Source organism: Schistocerca piceifrons, chromosome 1, assembly GCF_021461385.2.
Source record: "Schistocerca piceifrons isolate TAMUIC-IGC-003096 chromosome 1, iqSchPice1.1, whole genome shotgun sequence".
NCBI classification, from domain to species: Eukaryota; Metazoa; Arthropoda; class Insecta; order Orthoptera; family Acrididae; genus Schistocerca; species Schistocerca piceifrons.
This window is the reverse complement of record NC_060138.1, coordinates 782,218,400-782,239,140: the sequence shown is the minus strand read 5'-3', so window position 1 is coordinate 782,239,140 and position 20,741 is coordinate 782,218,400. Positions and strand designations below refer to the sequence as shown.

Genomic DNA, 20,741 nt, shown 5'->3' with positions numbered 1-20,741 from the left:
GTGCGGCTTAGATTCGGGAAAATTTTTTTTCCTTGATTTCGAGTCTCATTTTTCAGATGCGGCTTAGATTCGAGTGCGGCTTAGATTCGAGTAAATACGGTATGTCAGTCAATATTGGCAACCTCAGGAGTTGTCTCCATTGTGGATAAACTGGCCTGTTTATGGCCGCAGGCTTTGCGCTATTTACATTGCGAATAAATGTTGAGGACACATGCTAGAAACTTTCTTAACAAGGGTCTACTACACTGGTTGTTGTTCGGTGGGTTGAAATATCATTTTCTTTTGATTTTCAAGTACTGCACAGTTCAGCTATATAGCCCAAGTGAATATAGTATAATCTGTCAAATGGGCACTTCCTTTGTCTAGTCATACATTGCTAAAATGCGGTGGGTTGGCCAGACATCAAAATAAACGACATGACATCAAGTTTCTTAAGAACAACAGTGGCGTAACACGCCATTTGCTAGTGTAAGATTGCACTCTCGTTTAGTCATACCTTACTATACCAATCTTTTAAGTTTCACCCAAAAATCGTTCCAACAGGTTATAGTACACTCATTCGAAAATGGGTACACAACCAAGACTATGCAGTGACAACAATCCCAAAGAAAAGGATATTTTAATACAAATAACGACAGATAGTGTGCCAGAACCATGGACCTTGCCGTTGGTGGGGAGGCTTGCGTGCCTCAGCGATACAGATAGCCATACCGTAGGTGCAGCCACAGTGGAGGGGTGTCTGTTGAGAGGCCAGACAAACACGTGGTTCCTGAAGAGGGGCAGCAGCCTTTTCAGATATTGCAGGGGCAACAGTCTGGATGATTGACTGATCTGGCCTTGTAACATTAACCAAAACAGCCTTGCTTTGCTGGTACTGCGAACGGTTGAAAGCAAGGGGAAACTACAGCCGTAATTTTTCCCGAGGGCATGCAGCTCTACTGTATGATTAAATGATGATGGCGTCCTCTTGGGTAAAATATTCCGGAGGTAAAATAGTCCCCCATTCGGATCTCCGGGCGGGGACTACTCAAGAGGATGTCGTTATCAGGAGAAAGAAAACTGGCGTTCTACGGATCGGAGCGTGGAATGTCAGATCCCTTAATCGGGCAGGTAGGTTAGAAAATTTAAAAAGCGAAATGGATAGGTTAAAGTTAGATATAGTGGGAATTAGTGAAGTTCGGTGGCAGGAGGAACAAGACTTTTGGTCAGGCGAATACAGGGTTATAAATACAAAGTTAAATAGGGATAATGCAGGCGTAGCTTTAATGATGAATAAAAAATAGGAATGCGGGTAAGCTACTACAAACAGCATAGTGAACGCATTATTGTGGTCAAGATAGCCACGAAGCCCACGCCTACTACAGTAGTACAAGTTTATATGCCAACTAGCTCTGTAGATGACGAAGAAATTGAAGAAATGTATGACAAAATAAAAGAAATTATTCAGATAGTGAAGGGAGACGAAAATTTAATAGTCATGGGTGACTGGAATTCGAGAGTAGGAAAAGGGAGAGAAGAAAACTTAGTTGGTGAATATGGATTGGGGCTAAGAAATGAAAGAGGAAGCCGTCTGGTAGAATTTTGCACAGAGCACAACTTAATCATAGCTAACACTTGGTTCAAGAATCATAAAAGAAGGTCGTATACATGGAAGAAGCCTGGAGATACTGACAGATTTCAGGTAGATTATATAATGGTAAGACAGAGATTTAAGAACCAGGTTTTAAATTGTAAGACATTTCCAAGGGCAGATGTGGTCTCTGACCACAATCTATTGGTTATGAACTGTAGATTAAAACTGAACAAACTGCAAAAACGTGGGAATTTAAGGAGATGGGACCTGGATAAATTGACTTAACCAGAGGTTGTACAGAGTTTCAGGGAGAGCGTAAGGGAACAAATGGCAGGAATGGGGGAAAGAAATACAGTAGAAGAAGAATGGGTAGCTTTGAGGGATGAAGTAGTGAAGGCAGCAGAGAATCAAGTAGGTAAAAAGACGAATGCTAGTAGAAATCCTTGGGTAACAGAAGAAATATTGAATTTAATTGATGAAAGGACAAAATATAAAATTGCAGTAAATGAAGCAGGCAAAAAGGAATACAAACGTCTCAAAAATGGGACCGACAGAAAGTGCAAAATGGCTAAGCAGGGATGGCTAGAGGATAAATGTAAGGATGTAGAGGCTTATCTCACTAGGGCTAAGATAGATACTGCCTACAGGAAAATTAAAGAGACCTTTGGAGAAAAGAGAACCACTTGTATGAATATTAAGAGCTCAGATGGAAACCCAGTTCTAAGCAAAGAAGGGAAAGCAGAAAGGTGGAAGGGGTATGTAGAGGGTCTATACAAGGGCGATGTACTTGAGGACAATATTATGGAAATGGAAGAGGATGTAGATGAAGATGAAATGGAAGATACGATACTGCGTGAAGAGTTTGACAGAGCACTGAAAGACCTAAGTCGAAACAAGGACCCGGCAGTAGACAACGTTCCATTAGAACTACTGACAGCCTTGGGAGAGCCAGTCCTGACAAAACTCTACCATCTGGTGAGCAAAATGTATGAGACAGGCGAAATACCTTCAGACTTCAAGAAGAATATAATAATTCCGATCCCAAAGAAAGCAGGTGTTGACAGATGTGAAAATTACCGAACTATCAGTTAGTAAGTCACGGCTGCAAAATACTAACGCAAATTCTTTACAGACGAATGGAAAAACTGGTAGAGACCGACCTCGGGGAAGATCAGTTTGGATTCCGTAGAAATACTGGAACACGTGAGGCAATACTGACCCTACGACTTACCTTAGAAGCTAGATTAAGGAAAGGCAACCCTACGTTTCTAGCATTTGTAGACTTAGAGAAAGCTTTTGACAACGTTGACTGGAATACTCTCTTTCAAATTCTGAAGGTGGCAGGGCTAAAATATAGGGAGCGAAAGGCTATTTAAAATTTGTATAGAAACCAAATGGCAGTTATAAGAGTTGAGGGGCATGAAAGGGAAGCAGTGGTTGGGAAGGGAGTGAGACAGGGTTGTAGCCTCTCCCCAATGTTATTCAATCTATATATTGAGCAAGCAGTAAAGGAAACAAAAGAAAAATTCGGAGTAGGTATTAAAATCCATGGAGAAGTAATAAAAACTTTAAGGTTCGCCGATGACATTGTAATTCTGTCAGAGACAGCAAAGGACTTGGAAGAGCAGTTGAACGGAATGGGTAGTGTCTTGAAAGGAGGGTATGTGATGAACATCAACAAAGGCAAAATGAAGATAATGGAATGTAGTCGAATTAAGTCGGGTGATGCCGATGGTATTAGATTAGGAAATGAGACAATTTAAGTAGTAAAGGAGTTTTGCTATTTGTGGAGCAAAGTAACTGATGATGGTCGAAGTAGAGAGGATATAAAATGTAGACTGGCGATGGGAAGGAAAGCGTTTCTGAAGAAGAGAAATTTGTTAACATCGAGTATAGATTTAAGTGTCAGGAAGTCGTTTCTGAAAGTATTTGTATGGAGTGTAGCCATGTATGGAAGTGAAACATGGATGATAAATAGTTTAGACAAGAAGAGAATAGAAGCTTTCGAAATGTGGTGCTACAGAAGAATGCTGAAGATTAGATGGGTAGATCACGTAACTAATGAGGAGGTGTTGAATAGGATTGTGGAGAAGAGAATTTTGTGGCACAACATGACTAGAAGAAGGGATCGGTTGGTAGGACATGTTATGAGCCATCAAGGGGTCACCAATTTAGTATTGGAGGGCAACGTGGAGGGTAAAAATCGTAGAGGGAGACCAAGAGATGAATACACCAAGCAGATTCAGAAGGATGTAGGTTGCAGTAGGTACTGGGAGATGAAGAAGCTTGCACAGGATAGAGTAGCATGGAGAGCTGCATCAAACCAGTCTCAGGATTGAAAACAACAACAACAACAACAACAACAACAACAGTGTGGCAGATGATTGTCATTCAAAAAATTTGTTTTTGCTGTGTTCTCTAGTAGAGCTAAAACATGCTAGGATGCCAATTCACAATTCTCATGAACATTGAAGTGTAGAACATCTATGTTGATGGTTGAAGACCTCATTCAGATGTCATACCACTGAATAATGCGCCAACGACTTAAATAGTTCTATTTGATGCGCAGATGGCCTTCAAGGAGGATCTCAATGTGATGATAGCTGAAGTTGTGTTTGGCCTCACTCACATCACCCAGTGAATATTTTGCTAATGCATCCACAACTTCTTTTGAAACATCTGAGATCATGCCACATCTGCGATCGCAGTTCCTCCAATTATGACCAGCTGCATCTAAGAATATGACTTCTGTTGGGTCTGTCAGTGTAAGGAGGTGGATGGACACACTAGAAAATGTCAAACACTATAGAATGATTCAAACATAAATATATTTATTTACAATATATACACTGTTGAATACACAAAAGTTTGTATCTTGTAATCTGTCTGAAATATCATTCTCTGTTCCACTTGTAAAGGTTTAGCAGTCACAGTAGCAATAGTGTTACGCTAGGTTCGTAAGATGTCAGTGCACTGTCACCCGTACACTTGGTGTGATCTGAGAGTAGCGTGAGGATAATCTTAGGACAACCTGAGTGCAGCGGCTTAAAAAGCTGTGTTGACCAATCACGACTGCGAATCACAGCAGCTTGTTTAAATGTTTCTTCTGTGGAAATATGAGTGGCGGGAAATGCACCAGTTGTAGTCGACGAAGACAGGGAGACACCATTTTGATGGAGGTGGCCATGGCTATTTTGACATACCTCTTGTGAACTTCCCTGGAACATCTCCCAAAAATGGAATGTCCATCTAACAGCACAGGTGGGTACAGCAGTGTTGCCGTTGTGGACGCTGAAGGCTATACAGTAGATGCAGGCTTCATGTCTGTAACTGATGTTGCCATAAATGGCAACAGAAGATGTGGCAGCAGCTGTGGAGGCAATCTCCATGGCAGAGGCATCTGACAACCCATGTGCGCAAATATCACACACAGGAAAGGGCTGCTTGGAACACCAGTTTGGGATGCAGGCAGTGATTCTTAAACAGAAATATCTGCAGCAGGATTATATTAATCAGGAAAATGTTGATTTTGGTGCTGTCAGTGGGTGCCAGTTTTGCTGTGAATGGTATAGTGAGCTTTGCCATTTGTTTGAGGGACAATGCAATATTGCCAGTAGTGAGCTTTATTAAAGACATGATAGAAAGCTTTGTCCTTCGTACAGAACTTTTTTGTGAAGTTGCCGTCTAAAGCAGGCTGTCAAGTGTGAAATATATCCAGAAGAATCCCCTGATGGTGATCATGTAATAATTATGCTTGCAAAGAGTTGTGAAAAGACAAAATGCTGTAAGTGCTGAGAAACAAATGTGTGAAGAACAAATTTTGGATGCCTGAGCCTTTAAAGTGCGAATGAAACATTTGGTGCTGTTCAAAATGATGAATCCCATTTTGTTGGCAAAATTGTTGAAATTTCAATAAAGAAAAATTTGGATCATTGTCTGAAACAATAATTTGTGCAAGGCAAGCCTTCTTAGCAAAAGAACAAAGCAAGTGCTTTTATAGTGCTAGTACTAGTTGGCAAATTCATTGGAATGACAAATGGATGTGTACTGAACACATTGATGATAATCTGCCACCTTGTGTTCCAGAAAGAGCCAGCAAAACCAAAATGGATGCATTGCCAAGGATGGTCAGGTTGAGGTCAGTTGAAAAAATTAGTGCAGCGCTGCTTGGTTACCTGCACATGTGTGACAGTGTGCGATCACCTGTTTTCTGCTGGTCAAGCCCAAACCACGTAAAATTCTGGTTTGCTAGCTGCTTAGTTTTAATGATTCCACATTGTCCACTGTGTATTAGTTTCAAAATATGTTGCTGTAATGGTGTGGGAATCCTGAACCGTGTTTGTTCATTGGGAGTACGCATCGAAATTACGCTGTTCCCATGAGATGGACTGTTGCATTGTGCATATTGTGCATATTGTGCATACTGTTGCATCTGAAATTGATTTCATGTTAAGAGGCCAACCCATCTGTAGTTAAAGCAAGTGTGTGTGTATGTGTGGGGGGGGGGGGGGGGGGGTGCTCGTGTTTGTGGCAAGTCTTTATATTTTTCTATGAATCTGTTCATTGCTCAGCAGCTCTTCTATTTGATAAGTTGCTAGTATATGAGAAGACATAATTCTGTTGAGGAGCTTTTATCTGTTTATGACTTTAAATATGAAATTCCTGGAATATAAATGCAATAACAGAAAATAAAAAGGAGAGAAACATTATATGTTGAAAATAGTGTAGCAATACTGTGTTCAGCTGTGTAAAATTCCTATTAAGAGTAAAAAAAAGACAAGTCAGAGTGGAAGTACATTTAACCTCCAAATAGTTTAGTTTTTTCAAATGAATTTTGCTATGTTGTGTTTCTTTTTCACAGTAAGAGTTAACTGTGGAACAGTCCTTTTCATGCCCTACTGTAAAAATTATTCATTTTTTCAGGTGAGGAAAATACTTGGTTAATCTTCTTCATTGTTTCAGGACCCTGTTACTCTGCAGGCAGCATTGCAGAATCCCAGTCTGGGACTACAGTTCATTGAAAAGTCATTAATGGAAGGATATGGACTGGCACTCGTGAAAGCAAAGGAGAGGAAGACTGAGGTTATGCTGAACCGAGTATGTTTTAGTAAGAAATTATTGTAGGTCTAAAGGCAAATTACAGAGGGATTGTATACAATCTGTAGCTTTTGATTTTTGAAACTCTCATTACCTGTTTTAATATTTTGAAATTGTGTGTCTCCTCAAGAATGCTGTTTTCAAATTTGGATTTTCTTAAGTGATTTTTCCCCATTGTTGCCATCTTTCTTTCCGTGATTTTGGAGGTGTCATGTAGTACACCCTAATTTCTTAAAATTGAAATATATATGGTGTTTTATAGAAGTTTTCTAACTTCTTACATTCAGTATATAGAATTGTTGTAACATCCTTAACATTAAAGGCATATTCTTAACAACTTTTCCATTATTTATGCTGAAGATTCACATCAACTCAGACTGAAATATTTATTATATTTATACATGCCACCAGTTGAAGTCATCAGAAGTAAAAAATAGTCAGCACGCTGTTTGCACAAACATAAGAAATAAATTAACTATATTCTTCCAGTGGCTGTCTGGTGTGGCCAAGCAGTTCTAGACGCTTCAGTCTGGAACCGCTACGGTCGCAGGTTCGAATCCTGCCTCGGGCATGGATGTGTGTAATGTCCTTAGGTTAGTTAGGTTTAAGTAGTTCTAAGTTCTAGGGGACTGATTGCCTCAGATGTTAAGTTCCATAGTGTTCAGAGCCATTATATTCTTCCAGTGTGGTAGGGATGTGACAGTGACCAATGCACAATGCCACAGGAAATGCATGATTGAAAGAAAGAGCATGGGAATTGTTGCCAACTACAGATACAAAACTGATCAAGTATAGTGCCCAGTAGGATTTACTTTTCTTTTCCCTAGTGATTTTAGTTTCCCTTACATATTTTTTCTATTGTGTCAAATACATTTTTATCAAAATTTGACCGGACATTGGGTGTTTATCAAAAATAGGCTCAACGACATAGAACCTGATGTGTTCTTTTATCGTTACACATAGAGTACAAATCTGAGAGAATATTCATTTCTGAGCTGAAATGTTGTTTTAACCTGGAAGTGCCCTTTTATTCTTTATCAATTAAGTATACACAGATAAACAATAAAATGAACAATGGAAAATCCAGGATGGAATGTAACAATATAATGAAAAGGATAATTGCTACTCACCATGTAGCGGAGATGCTGATTCGCAGAAAGGGTTGTTGGGTTGTTGTGGGACCAGACAGCGAGGTCATCGGTCTCATTGGATTAGGGAAGGGCGGGGAAGGGAGTCAGCCGTGCCCTTTGAAAGGAACCATCCCGGCATTTGCCCGGAGCGATTTAGGGAAATCACGGAAAACCTAGATCAGGATGGCCGGACGCAGGATTGAACCGTCGTCTTCCCGAATGCGAGTCCAGTGTCTAACCACTGCACCACCTCGCTCGGTCACAGAAAGGCACAAAGAAAGACTGTCAGAAAGTTAGCTTTCGGCCAACAAGGTCTTTGTCAAAAATAGACAACACACACACAAACTCACTCACTCTCACACTAATGCAAGTGCAAACACAAACATGTCCACCCTTTTCACTTCAGAGTAACTGTTGCACCTAACAACCTCAGTTATTTGTTGGATATATTTCAATCTCTGCCTTTCATTGCAGTTTTTGCTCTCTATACAGATCCACCAAGTACCATGGAAGTTATTCCTTGTTGTCTTAAAACATGTCCTATCATCTGTTTCTACATCTGTACTCATCAAGTCACTATATAGTACGGGGCAGAAGGTACTCTGGGTACCACTGTCACTTCCCCTTTTCCTGTTCCAGTTACAAATGGTTTGTAGGAAGAACTGTTGCTGGTCACTGTCCACTGTTTCCATCTCATGGACAAATAGATCAAGCTGGCTTTGTTTTCAGAACCCATGTTGATTCTAATAGAGGAGATTTTCGGTCTTCAGAAATGTGATAAAACAGAAGTATAAAATATTTCCACAGTGCAACAACAGACCAACATTTGAGATATAGGCCAATACTTTTGTGCTTCTGTTCGAGAACCCTGAGAAGAGGGGTGGCCGGTACATTTTTTTTCAATCGTAAGGTACACTTTCTTCTCCAGTGACCTACAGTGCACTGCCACTAGAAGAGGAATAGGTTTGTTTGCATTCTATATGTAGAATTGTATTGGTGTCCTGTCAGATCCAGTGGCATTTCCTCTGTTATACATGTTTATCTACACGAATACTGTGAAATTCACTGTTAAGTACCTGGCAGAGGGCTCATCAAACCACTTTAAAGTTATTTCTCCACTGTTCTACTCTCAAACGGTGCGTGGCGAAAATAAACACTTAACTATTTCTGTGCCAATTCTGATTTCTCTTATTTTCTGATGATATCTCCCCACATTGTTGGGCACCAACAAAATATTTTCACACTCCAAGGAGGAAGTTGTTGATTGAAATGTTGAGAGAAGATCCTGCTGCAACAGAAAGTGCCGTTTTATTTTAAATGATTGCCACTTCATTTTGTGTCCCACACCTGTGGCATTGTCTCCCCTATTTTGCGATAGTACAACATGAGCTACTCTTCTTTGGACTTTTTGCTGTTTCTTCTGTCAATCCCATCCAATGCAGATCACATACCGCACAACAATAGTCCAGAAAAAGACAGACAGGCATAGTGTAAGCAGTCTCTTTAGTAGACCTGCTGCATTTTCTAAGTGTTCTGCCAATAGATCACTGTCTTTGATTTGCTTTCCTCACAACATTATCTGTATCTATATGATCCTTCCAATTTAAGTTATTTGTAATTGTAATCCATAGATATTTAGTTGAATTTACAGACTTCAGATTTATGGGTTTATTATGTAACCAAAATTTAGCAGGTTCCTTTTAGTACTCCCGTGGATGACTTCTCACTTTCCATTATTTAGAGTCAATTGCCACTTTTTGCACCATACATATATATTATCTAAATCCTTTTGCGACTTGTTTTGGTCATCTGATGGCTTTGGTATGCGGTAAATGACATCATCACCTGCAACAATCTAAGAAGGCTGCTCAGATCATCTCCTTAATAATTTATGTAGATCAGGAACAGCACAGGATCCATGACACTTCCTTGGGGAACATCAGATATCACTTCTGTTTTACTTGAGAACATTCCCTCAGGTTGCTAGGAACTGTGACCTTTCTGTCAGGAAATCACAAATCCAGTAACACAACTGAGACAATACTCCAAGGGCATGCAGTTTGATTAGAAGTTGTGTGAGGAAAATCTAAAAATATGGACTCAATTTAATATACCCTGTCAATAGCAATCTTTACTTTGTGAGAATAAAGAGCTAGTTATGTTTCACAAAAACAATATGTTCTGAATCCCTGTTGGTTATTTGTAAATAAATCATTTTCAAGGTAATTCATAATATCTGAGCACACCATATGCTCTAAAATCCTACTGAAAATTGACATTAGTGATATGCTTCTGTAATTCGGCATATTAATCATCTTTCCTTTCTTGGCCATTAGTGTGACTTTTGCAACTTTCTAGTCTTTAGGTATGGATCTTTCGATGAACAGTTTCAGTTTCTTTTCTGACCTACAGTCATTCATTCCAATATCTGTGATTTTGACTTTTGTGTGGTGGTTTAAAGGAGGCATTGCAGTGTGATCTTCCTCAGTGAAACAGGTTTGGAAAATTATGTGTAGTATTTTGCCCCTCTCTGGGTTATCCTCTGTTTCGATGCCATTATAGTCTCAGGATCTCGGGACAGATGCATTCCATCCATTTACTGATTTAATGTAAGACCAAACTTCGTACGATTTTACTTTCAAATTTATTGAATGCTTCATGCATGGCTTTCCTTACTCTAATTTTGACTTCATTCTGTTGTCCACCCCTGCTCCTGCCCCTCGCCCCGTGAGGATTTGGCTATGTTTAAATAAGTAGTGAAGCTTTCGTTGCTGTTGTAGCAGCTTTCTAACATGGCTGTCGAATGACAGTGGGCCTTTCCCATTCCTCACAAACTTTTTGTGGGACATAGCTGTCTAAAGTGCATTATACAATTCTCTTGAACTTGGTCCATTGATGCTCAACATTGTCAGTGGTGAAGGTGAAATTTTCATATTTACTGCTCAAATAATCAGAAATCTGTTTCTTGTCACTCTTGATAAGTAGAGATATCTTCCTCCATTTTATATAAGCCTATTTACAGCCATTTTGGCGATGGTGTAATGCTCTTATGATCAGGGTTTCCTTGTTTCACACTAACCTAGTCAAAACGTTTGACCTGTTTGTGACCAAGAGATCTAGTATGTTGCTTTCATGACTTGGTTCTCTGGTTAGCTACTCAGGGTAATTTTTTGATAATGAATTTAGAATAATTTGACACGATTCCTGTCTTTACTACTTGTGTTAATCGTTTGAGTCTCCCAGTCAATAGCTGGTAAGTTGAAATCTCCGCCTGATATTAGAACATGACCAGGAATTTATGTAAAATATTCTCAAAGTTTCCTCTCATATGTTCTGCCAGTACTTCTCCTGAGGCAGATGGTCAATAAGCGCATCTCATGGCCATGTTTGATCCATGTTTAACACTTACCTCCACCCAAATGATTTCATAGTCAGAATCTGTACTATGCTTAACAGATATTACCATATTTTTTATGTCTATAAACATGCCTCCAACATCAGTGTTTAGTCTGTGTCTGTGATGTAAGTTCCAATCAGAATTTACAGTTTCATAACTACTAACATCTGGTTTCATCCAAGTTTCCATCCCTAGTACCAAGTGGGTATTTTTACCATTTATTAATTTGAGACTAGTTCTGGGACCTTGTCATAGATATTCCTGCATTTAACTAATACTATATTAACATTTTCTTTCTTTAATCTGCCATGATAAATGTTATTGTCTTTAATTAATGGGGGCTACTATTCTGAAATCAGAACATACTTTATTGGACCTATGGAGGGATTTCTCTATCCTAAAAAATCCTCATCTGCATGCCAGATGTACTCTGCTGCCCTAGTAGTTGCTTCCTGCAAGTAGTGCATGCCAAACCTATTAAGGGTCCCTCTAATTCTCCACCTGATAGTGAAATAAAAAAATCTGCATCAGGGCTCATCACAGAATTGTCTGATCCTCTGGTTTAAGCCTACCATTTGGTTCCAAACCAGAGGACTGCGATTGGATTTGGGGACGATGCAGCAGAATACTAGCTCTACTTCCACTCCACGAGCATGACTAACCGTCTTATCCAGTGCAGTGAGCAGCCTGTAGGAATCAAGGATGTGCTGTGACCCCACAGTCGGCAGGCATCATTCATTCCGAAATGAGCTAAGATTTGCAGAAGGGTACACCCAGTGCAGTCAGTCGCTGCTGGCAGAGCTGCCTCCACATCTTGTCCATGACCTCCCAAGAAAGCTAACACAGTGGACTCCTTTTGCAACCTGTCTGCTATTTCCCTAAGAGGCTCCATTACCCTCCAAACTTTGGCACTCTGTGACAAACAATCCCACCCTTTGCAATTGTTTGAACATTCAGGCATATTGGCCCCCAGTTCCAACAGTCAAGGCATGCTATTCTGGTTCAGATTCACTTTCAGCAGTGGGCAATACCTCAAACTTGTTTTTAAGGTGTAGGGAGACAGCCATATGCACAATATCACTTTCTCCTTTGGCCCAGTGGTTTACGACCCCACCACTGCTCCCCATTCACTGTCAGGTTAGTGTTGACTGTCGAGGAAATATGAATAGCTGACCACACACAAGCATATTTTAGTGGCGTGCCACAGATGTTTATGGCGGATTCTTAAACATCGCAGTCCCTGCCTGTGCATTGTTTGACACATGACCTTCTGACCACTATCTGCAGCTCTTGGAACAGGCAGCTCTTAGCAGGTACACAGATGTGTGGATTTCTGCGGTGGTTCAGGAAGTCAATGAATTTTTTGGCAAACCAGTGTCTGAAGTGTTACTCTGGCAGAACGGTACATTCACATTGGCCGCTCTGTAATAAAAATTTTTAAAAATAAAAAAAAGATTGACTTTTATATTAATTACAGCTTTATAAGTCACCTACGTGATGAAGTGCCTATCATTTTGTTGATGATAATAGTTATTGTGATATTTAACACATAAGTAACACACTATATGAAATTCAGATGTGTTACAATGAAAGATAGGGGTCAATATAGATTTGCGTTTGGTATGTATTGGGCCATACGTTGCAGTGTATGAAATTAGCTAACTTATTGCATTTTTCTTTAAATTTGGGAGAAGATCAAAACCTAATTCTAATCTTGAGAAAATGAATTCTATGTAGTGTGTTCATTTCTGCTTGTGCATACTTGAGAATGAAATATTCACAACATCCCTAATAGTTCATAAACAGTTTGAGATATCGAAATGACATTTTGACAAATAATAGCATGCAAAGAGGAGAGTGTTTTGTCAAACAGTAAAATGTGGAACTTTCTTATCTATGGTGGAATATGAGTAAATGTTGACTATTCCAATGGAATGGTGTAATTTTTGGAGAGTCATCGGTTCCTGGTGAAACGAGAATTAGTGTGGATTTGCAATAAGATAAGTGTAGGAATTACATTTTTATTTTTATAACAAGCATGTGCTTTTTCATAAGTTTTTGACCTGATTTGTCCTCAGTTCCTTGTTTAATAAACCACTGTTTCTGGATTCTGTCACAGTTGCAAGAGAAATGTAGGTGATACAAGAAATTTGTCATACATGAATGAATGGTTTTCCGGTGATAGCAAGTGAAACTTGCTACAAGTATAATGAAGGGGGGTGCACCAGTGACCACATCAAAAAACTTACACAATTGTATGAAGATGTACATTGTTTTGTGAAAATTGACACAAACAAGAATGCAAAAAGTATGGCGCTCAAAGAGATTATTGAAACATTTATAGACCGTATTCAAACTGTGGGGCAAAGTGTTATAAAAACTAACAACAGAGCTAAAAGAGGGAATACCTCAAATATGTACAAGGTAGACAGTGTTTCCTGATGAGCGAAAATTGGATATAATGCATTGCAACAAACATAAACATCTTTTGTGACGAACTGTTTCTGGATGTAAAATGCAAGCAAAATTGTGAATACCTTTCATTGCAGACCACTGATGACGCTTTATTTCAATTAAACAAAACACATTTGGTGGTAAAACAACACATTTTGTTATAGTTGCAAACATGAATTTAAAATACTTTCAGTAATTTCGGAAATAATCTCAGAAAGGTGTAGGCCTCTTGAAGGAAGTGTAAAAGGGAGGGATGAGGTGTGTGAACCAACACTATAGTGAGCACCAATAAAAAATTGTCTGTACCATGTTCATTATTGTAGATTATTAACCATAACTGTGTAGTTGTCCATTATTTTACAGGTTTTATGAATTGCTGTACTTTACAAAGGATCAAGAATTCCCTCTTCCTACCATATTGAATCTCAATGATTCTCTGAGGAATGTTTTGGATTCTGAATCAGATCTGTATATTGTATCTGGAATGTCGCTTTTTGACAATGCCTTTTTTGACTCATTTTGTGTGTGCAAACAGCTGGCGACTGTCACAGTTTTATTCCTAGCATCACCCATACTTTCTCTTGAAGATATAAATTACTTTCAACATGCGAAAATGTGTTGTAATAAATAAAATGTCTATAAAATGCCCCACTAAACAGTGTACTGGGTGTGAAACACCATTGTAACTCCTGAAGTCTGTTGCCTATGGCCTAGGGCCTGTCGAGCATGCACTGCCATCATGATATAACCCTACCACTACTATTAGAATTTAGTATGATGTTACGTAAATAACAGAAAACCCTGTCTCTGTGTTGTCACATATAAGCCTCTTACTAAATTTAGTTTAGTTTCCAAATAAAATACTCTAAGGGAGGCTTGTCCTCTTAATAGGAAAAGCTAATCAATAGATCTATCCTTTTTACAGAATTTGATTGTGTGTTGTGTCTAATGGAAACCAGACTATTTAGTTCTTTTCATAAGATCTTACTACCCCCCTCCTCCCCCTCCCACTTTTGCGGGCCTGGGGGTTAGAATAGGCCCTAGGCCTGAGGTATTCCTGCCCGTCGTAGGAGGCAACTAAAAGGAGTCTCACACCTTTTGGCCTTTCTTTGATGGTCCCCTGTAGGGTTTGACATCCATTTTTCAAAATTTCCTGAAGAGCAAGCCAATTGGGGAAGGGTGCCTTATATGGTGCATCGTGCCAATCGTGCATTGAGATCTTTAGCCGACTTTCTCGTTGTGGCATTGCAGTCCCGTTCAGTCTCCCTCTCTTGAGTGAGCACACCTTCCTGGGTGTGTTCTCCTCCACCCACGATGCAGTGTCGTTCTTTACACTGACGATGACCGTGGAATTCTCACCTCATATCCAGCACGGTAGCCAGTCCGTTGTGGTGGGGCCACCATGTACCCTGTTGGTTGTAGCTCCGAACACAGAGGGATTGCACTGCTGATGCCTGCGCTGTTAATTACTCATGTATGCCAAGTGCGGCTGGGTGGCGCCCGTGGGTAGGGCACCTGGTCGGAGTAGGTGGCATCAGGACAGATGACGCACAATGAAGCGTATCATGTCATCACTTGCTGGTGAACAAACACCAGCAGTCTCTAAGCATTCCAAGTCTCAGTACAATGCAAGGAAGTATTATCATAAATTGTTCCCCTCCCTGGCCACACCATGGGAGGAATGCCAGGCTAAAGATGGCAGCAAACCTTATTTGCCCCCCAGTACCTCGTATATATGAGAGTTGATGGGGACTCCTTTGTCTCAATGAAGCCTCAGTTTTTTGTAGAGCATTTAGAGGACAAGTTTGAGGAGGTGAAGGGCTTGTCCAAAATGTGGTCAGGGTCAGTCTTGATAAAAACGGCATCCTCTGCCCAGTCACGGGCATTACTCGCTTGTGACAAGCTGGGGGATGTTTCGGTTACTATCATGCCTCATAAGAGCTTAAATATTGTCCAGGGTATTATTTTCCAGAGGGACCTACTTTTGCAGTCTGAAGATGAGCTGTGTGCCAACTTAGAGTGACGAGGACTTCATTTCGTCTGGCGCATCCATCCGGGTCCGAGGGACAATCAGGTTACCACTGGTGCCTTCATTTTGGCCTTTGAGGGTGACACATTACCCAAGGAGTTCAAGGTAGTGGTCTACCGGTGTGATGTCAAACCATATATCCCTCCGCCAGTGCGGTGCTTTAAATGCTGGAGGTTAGGCCATAAGCCTTCCCGCTGTACTTTCATCATCACATGAAGAGATTGTGGATGTCCATCCCACCCCAGTAGTTTATGTGCCCCACCTTCCATCTGTGTCAACTGCGGAGAGCATCATATCCCTTGCTCACCAGACTGCAGGATTTTACAACAAGAAATGAAAATCGTGGAATACAAGGCCCTGGACTGACTGACCTACACTGAGGCCAAAAGGAAATTTGAGTGCTTACATTCTGTGGCTATGACCTTCTATTATGCCGCCACTACGAGAACAGTTGTAGCCCCATCAGTTCCGCAAGTTCCAGTTGGCTCTCAGAGCTGGAAGACTACACCTGCCCCCTTTATGGTGAGGGGTCACTTCCCTCCCGGCTGCTCCCGCACCAGCTACCTTGGGAGCACTGTCCCCCCAACCATAGGGGGCACCAGTCCTCCACTTCTCAGCTGAAGAAGTGAAAGTCTTCTCTTGCTAGAAAGGGGTCCCTTGGATCACTCCCTTCCCAGGTTTCTGCTAGTGGGAAAGATGACACCCTCCAGTGGCTGAAGTGCCCAAAAGCAGCTGGTTGTAGGGCTTCACGATCATCCTCAGTCCCGGAGACTGAATCAGTGAAGCTCTCCCAGCCAGAGATACCCAAGGATCAGTGAGAGAAATCCAGAAAGAAGACCCCCAATACCAAGGTAATTGCGATGGCACCCACACCACCACTGCTACAAGCTCTGTGTCTGAGGATGAGGTGAAGAGTCTGGGATCTGCTGAGGGCCTAGATCTTGCCAGACCCTCAGACACAATGGATATAGCCTTTTCAGGAAAGAAGTCGGTGGCAGCAGGTGACCCTGAGCCGTGGACTGCCTCATTGACTGTTTCATGCCTTCCCAGTCTCATCAGGTCATCCTCCAGTGGAATTGCGGCGGTTTTTTCCACCACCTGGCTGAGCTACGGCAACTGTTAAGCTTTACACCTGTTTTCTGCATTGCCCTCCAGGAAACCTGGTTCCCAGCAATGTGGACCCCTGCCCTTTGCGGCTACAGGGGTTATTATAAGAACCGTAGCGAATATAATTGAGTGTCAGCTGGAGTTTGCATCTATGTCCTGAACTCAGTATGTAATGAACCTGTGCCCCTTCAAACTCCTCTTGAAGCTGTGGCTGTCAGGATACGGACGATGCGGAAAATAACTGTCTGCAACGTACATCTCCCTCCAGATGGTACGGTACCCCTGAACAAAATTGGCTGCACTGGTTGATCAACTCCCTAAACGTTTCCTACTTTTGGGTGATTTTAATGCCCATAACCCCTTCTTGGGTAGCACCATGCTTACTGGCCATGGTAGAGATGTCGAAAATATACTGTCCGAACTTGACCTGTGCCTCATGGTAGTTACTTGGCCATTGATTTATCAGTTTGCAGCCCAGGACTTCTCCCATCCAGCCACTGGAGAGCACATGACAACCTTTGTGGTAGTGACCAGTTTCCCATCTTCCTGTGTCACTCTGTCGGCATCATGCCTATGAACGCCTACCCAGGTGGGCTTCAAACAAGGCAGAGGGACCGATGGTCTTTGTAGTCTGGACCCTTCAACCCCCACAAACCAACCAAACAAGGCAGACTGGGTAGCCTTCACCTCTGCTGTCACCGTTGAATCTCCCCCACGTGGTGCCATCAATGTTTTGTTTGAGCAGGTCACTACAACGATAATTTCTACAGTGGAAAACATGATCCCACACTCTCCAGGGTGCCCCTGGTGAAAGACAGTCCCTTGGTAGTCGCCGGAAGTTGTTGAGGCAATTAAAGAGTGTCGGTGAGCTCTACAGCGAGATAAGCAGCACCCTTCCTTAGAGCGCCTAATAGCTTTTAAGCGGCTACGTGCCCATGTTCGCCTGCTTATAAAACGATGGAAACAGGAGTGTTGGGAGAGTTACATGTCGACCATTGGGTGCCATACGTCACCTTCCCAAGTCTGGACGAAGATCAGATGTCTTTTTGGGTAACAGACCCCAATAGGTGTCGCTTGCGTTAACATCAATGCCGTGCTCTCTGCAGACGCAAACGCGATTGTCGAGCACTTTGCTGAGCACTATGCTCGAGCCTCTGCTTTGGAGAACTACCCCCAGTCTTCCGCACCCTCAAACAGCGGATGGAAAGGAAAGTCCTCTCATTCACTACATGCCACAGTGAACACTGCAACGCCGCATTTACAGAGTGGGAGCTCCTCAACACCCATACACATTGCCCCGACACAGCTCCTGGGCTGGATCGGATCCACAGTCAGATGATTAAACATCTCTAGTCTGACTACAAGCGATATCTCCTCGTCATCTTCAACTGGATCTGGTGTGATGGCCTCTTTCCATCGCAAAGGCGGGAGAGCACCACCATTCCGGGCTAAAACCTGGTAAAAATCCACTTGATGTGGGTAGCTATTGACCCATCAGCCTTGCCAACATTCTTTGTAAGCTGCTGGAATGTATGGTGTGTCGGCAGTTGGGTTAGATCCTGGAGTCACATGGCCTACTGGCCGCAAGTTAGGGCAGCTTTCGCCAGGATTGCTCTACCACTGATAATCTTGTGTCATTTGAATCTGCCATCTGAACAGTCTTTGCCAGACGACAACACTGGTTGCCATCCTTTTTTAATTACGTTAAGCATATGACACGACCTGGCAACATCATATCCTTGCCACACTGTATGAGTGGGGTCTCTGTGGCATGCTCCCAATTTGTCCCCCCCCCCTCTCCACCCTCCGCGCCACGTATTCAGGAGAATGGTGTTCCTCAGGGGTCCGTATTGAGTGTATCTCTATTTTTAGTGGCCATTAACGGCCTAGCTGCAGCTGTAGGTTGATTGGTCTCCCCTTCTCTGTATGCGGATGACTTCTGCATGTTGAATTACTACTCCGGTACTGGAGTTGCTTAGAGGTGCCTACAGGGAGCCATCCACAAGGCACAGTCATGGGCTCTAGCCCACAGCTTCCTGTTTTCAGCCACAAAGTCATGTGTTTTGCACTTCTGTCGGCGTCATACTGTTCATCCGGAACCAAAACTGTACCTTACTGACAGTCTCCTCACTGTAGTGGAGACATATCGATTTTTGGGACTGGTTTTCGATGCCTGATTGACTTGGCTGCCTCAACTTTGTCAGCTTAAGTGGAAGTGCTGGCAGTACCTCAATGCTCTCCACTGCCTGAGCAACACCAACTGCGGTGCAGATTGCTCTACGCTGCTGCAGCTTTACAGAACCCTAGTTCAATCCTGCATTGACTATGGGAGTCTGGTTTATTGTTCGGCAGTGCCCTCAACATTGCATTTACTCGACCCAGTGCACCACTGTGATGTTTGCCTAGCGACGGGAGCTTTTAGAACAAGTCTGGTGACCAGTGTCCTGGTGGAGGCCAGAGTTCCTCCATTGCGGATCTGACGTGTGCAACTGCTCACCAATTATGCTGCACACATTCGTAGTTCTCCTAAGCATCCAAATTACAGTCTCTTTTTCCCACCCGTGGCAGTTCATCTCTCGCATCGGCGGCCCAGGTCAGGGCTCACGATTGCAGTTCAAGTGTGATCCCTTCTCTCTGAATTGGAGTCCTTCCCTTTACCACCTCTACTTGAGGTCCATTCACGTACAACTCCATGGTGTACACCTCAGCTGAAGCTTCTTCTGGACCTTTTGCATTGCCCTAAGGACTCTGTTAACCCCGCCGCTCTCTGCTGCCACTTCCTCTCGATTCTTGACGTGTTCCGGGGCTCTGAAGCTGTTTACACCGACGGCTCAATGGCTGATGGTAATGTTGACTTCACCTATGTCCAAAGAGGCCATATTGAACAGCATTCCTTGCCCATTGGCTGCAGTGTATTCACTGCAGAGCTTGTGGCCATATCTTGTGCACTTCAGTACATCGGTTCCTGTTCTGGTGAGTCGTTTCTTCTCTGTTCTGACTCCCTGAGCAGCCTACAATCTGTTGACCCGTGCTACCCTCGCCATGCTTTGGTAGAGAACATCCACGAGTCTACCTCTGCCCTCAATGGTCAAGTCGTTCAGTGGTGTTTGTGTGGACCCCAGGACACGTTGGAATCCCAGGCAACGAACTTGCTGAAAGCCTGGCCAAACAGGCTACGCAGAAACTGCTCCTGGAGATGGGCATCTCTGAAACTGACCTGAATTCTGTCTTACGCTGCAAGGTTTTTCGACTTTGGGAGACAGAGTGGCATAACAGTAATGACAACAAACTGCATGTCATTATGTGTGGAAGTCTTCCCAGAAGGTTTCTCGCAGGGAATCAGTTGTCCTTTGTCGGCTCCGCATTGGCCATATGTGGCTCACACATGGTTACCTCCTCCGTTGTAAGGGTCCACCTCAGTGTCGCTGTGGCTCCCAAATGACAGTCATTCACCTCTTGCTGGACTGCCCACTTTTATCCGCTCTGCGGTGTACTTTTAACTTTCCCAGCACCTTACCTTCAGTGTTGGGCGACAATGCCTCAACAGCAGCTTTAGTTTTACGTTTTATTTGTGGGGGTGGTTTTTATCATTTGATCTGAGTTTTAGTGCATGTTCTTTGTCTATCTGTCCTCCACCTTAGGGCTTTTAGGGTGGAGGTTTTAATGTGTTGCAGAGTGGCTGGCTTCTCCTTTTTTTATTCTCATGGTCAGCCAGCCGTGGTCATCTGCTTCCTTGTTTTTAATCTCCTCTCCCTGTTTCTTGCGTGTCTCTGTGGTTTTCTTGTCATGTTTTGTCCATTGTAGTGTGTGTAGTCCTTTTGTCGTTCTTCCTTTCTCCTGTTATTGTGCCATATGTCGTCTTTGTTTTCTTTTTTCCCTTGGGTAATTGTTCTACTGGGAACAAGGAACTGATGACCTCACAGTTTGGTCCCCCCCCCCTCCCCCCCCCCCTTT

The 20,741-nt window shown here is 42.5% G+C and overlaps 1 protein-coding gene across 1 annotated transcript in view; it reads left to right on the top strand.

The window, feature by feature from the left end:
• Nucleotides 1–20,741, top strand: part of LOC124712908 (ras GTPase-activating-like protein IQGAP1) — a 346,898-nt gene that overhangs the window by 85,729 nt on the left and 240,428 nt on the right. Inside the window, exon 6 of the mRNA XM_047242907.1 lies at nucleotides 6,536–6,670. Within this exon, the coding sequence (XP_047098863.1) occupies nucleotides 6,536–6,670 (135 nt within the window). The remainder of the gene's footprint in view (nucleotides 1–6,535; nucleotides 6,671–20,741) is intronic.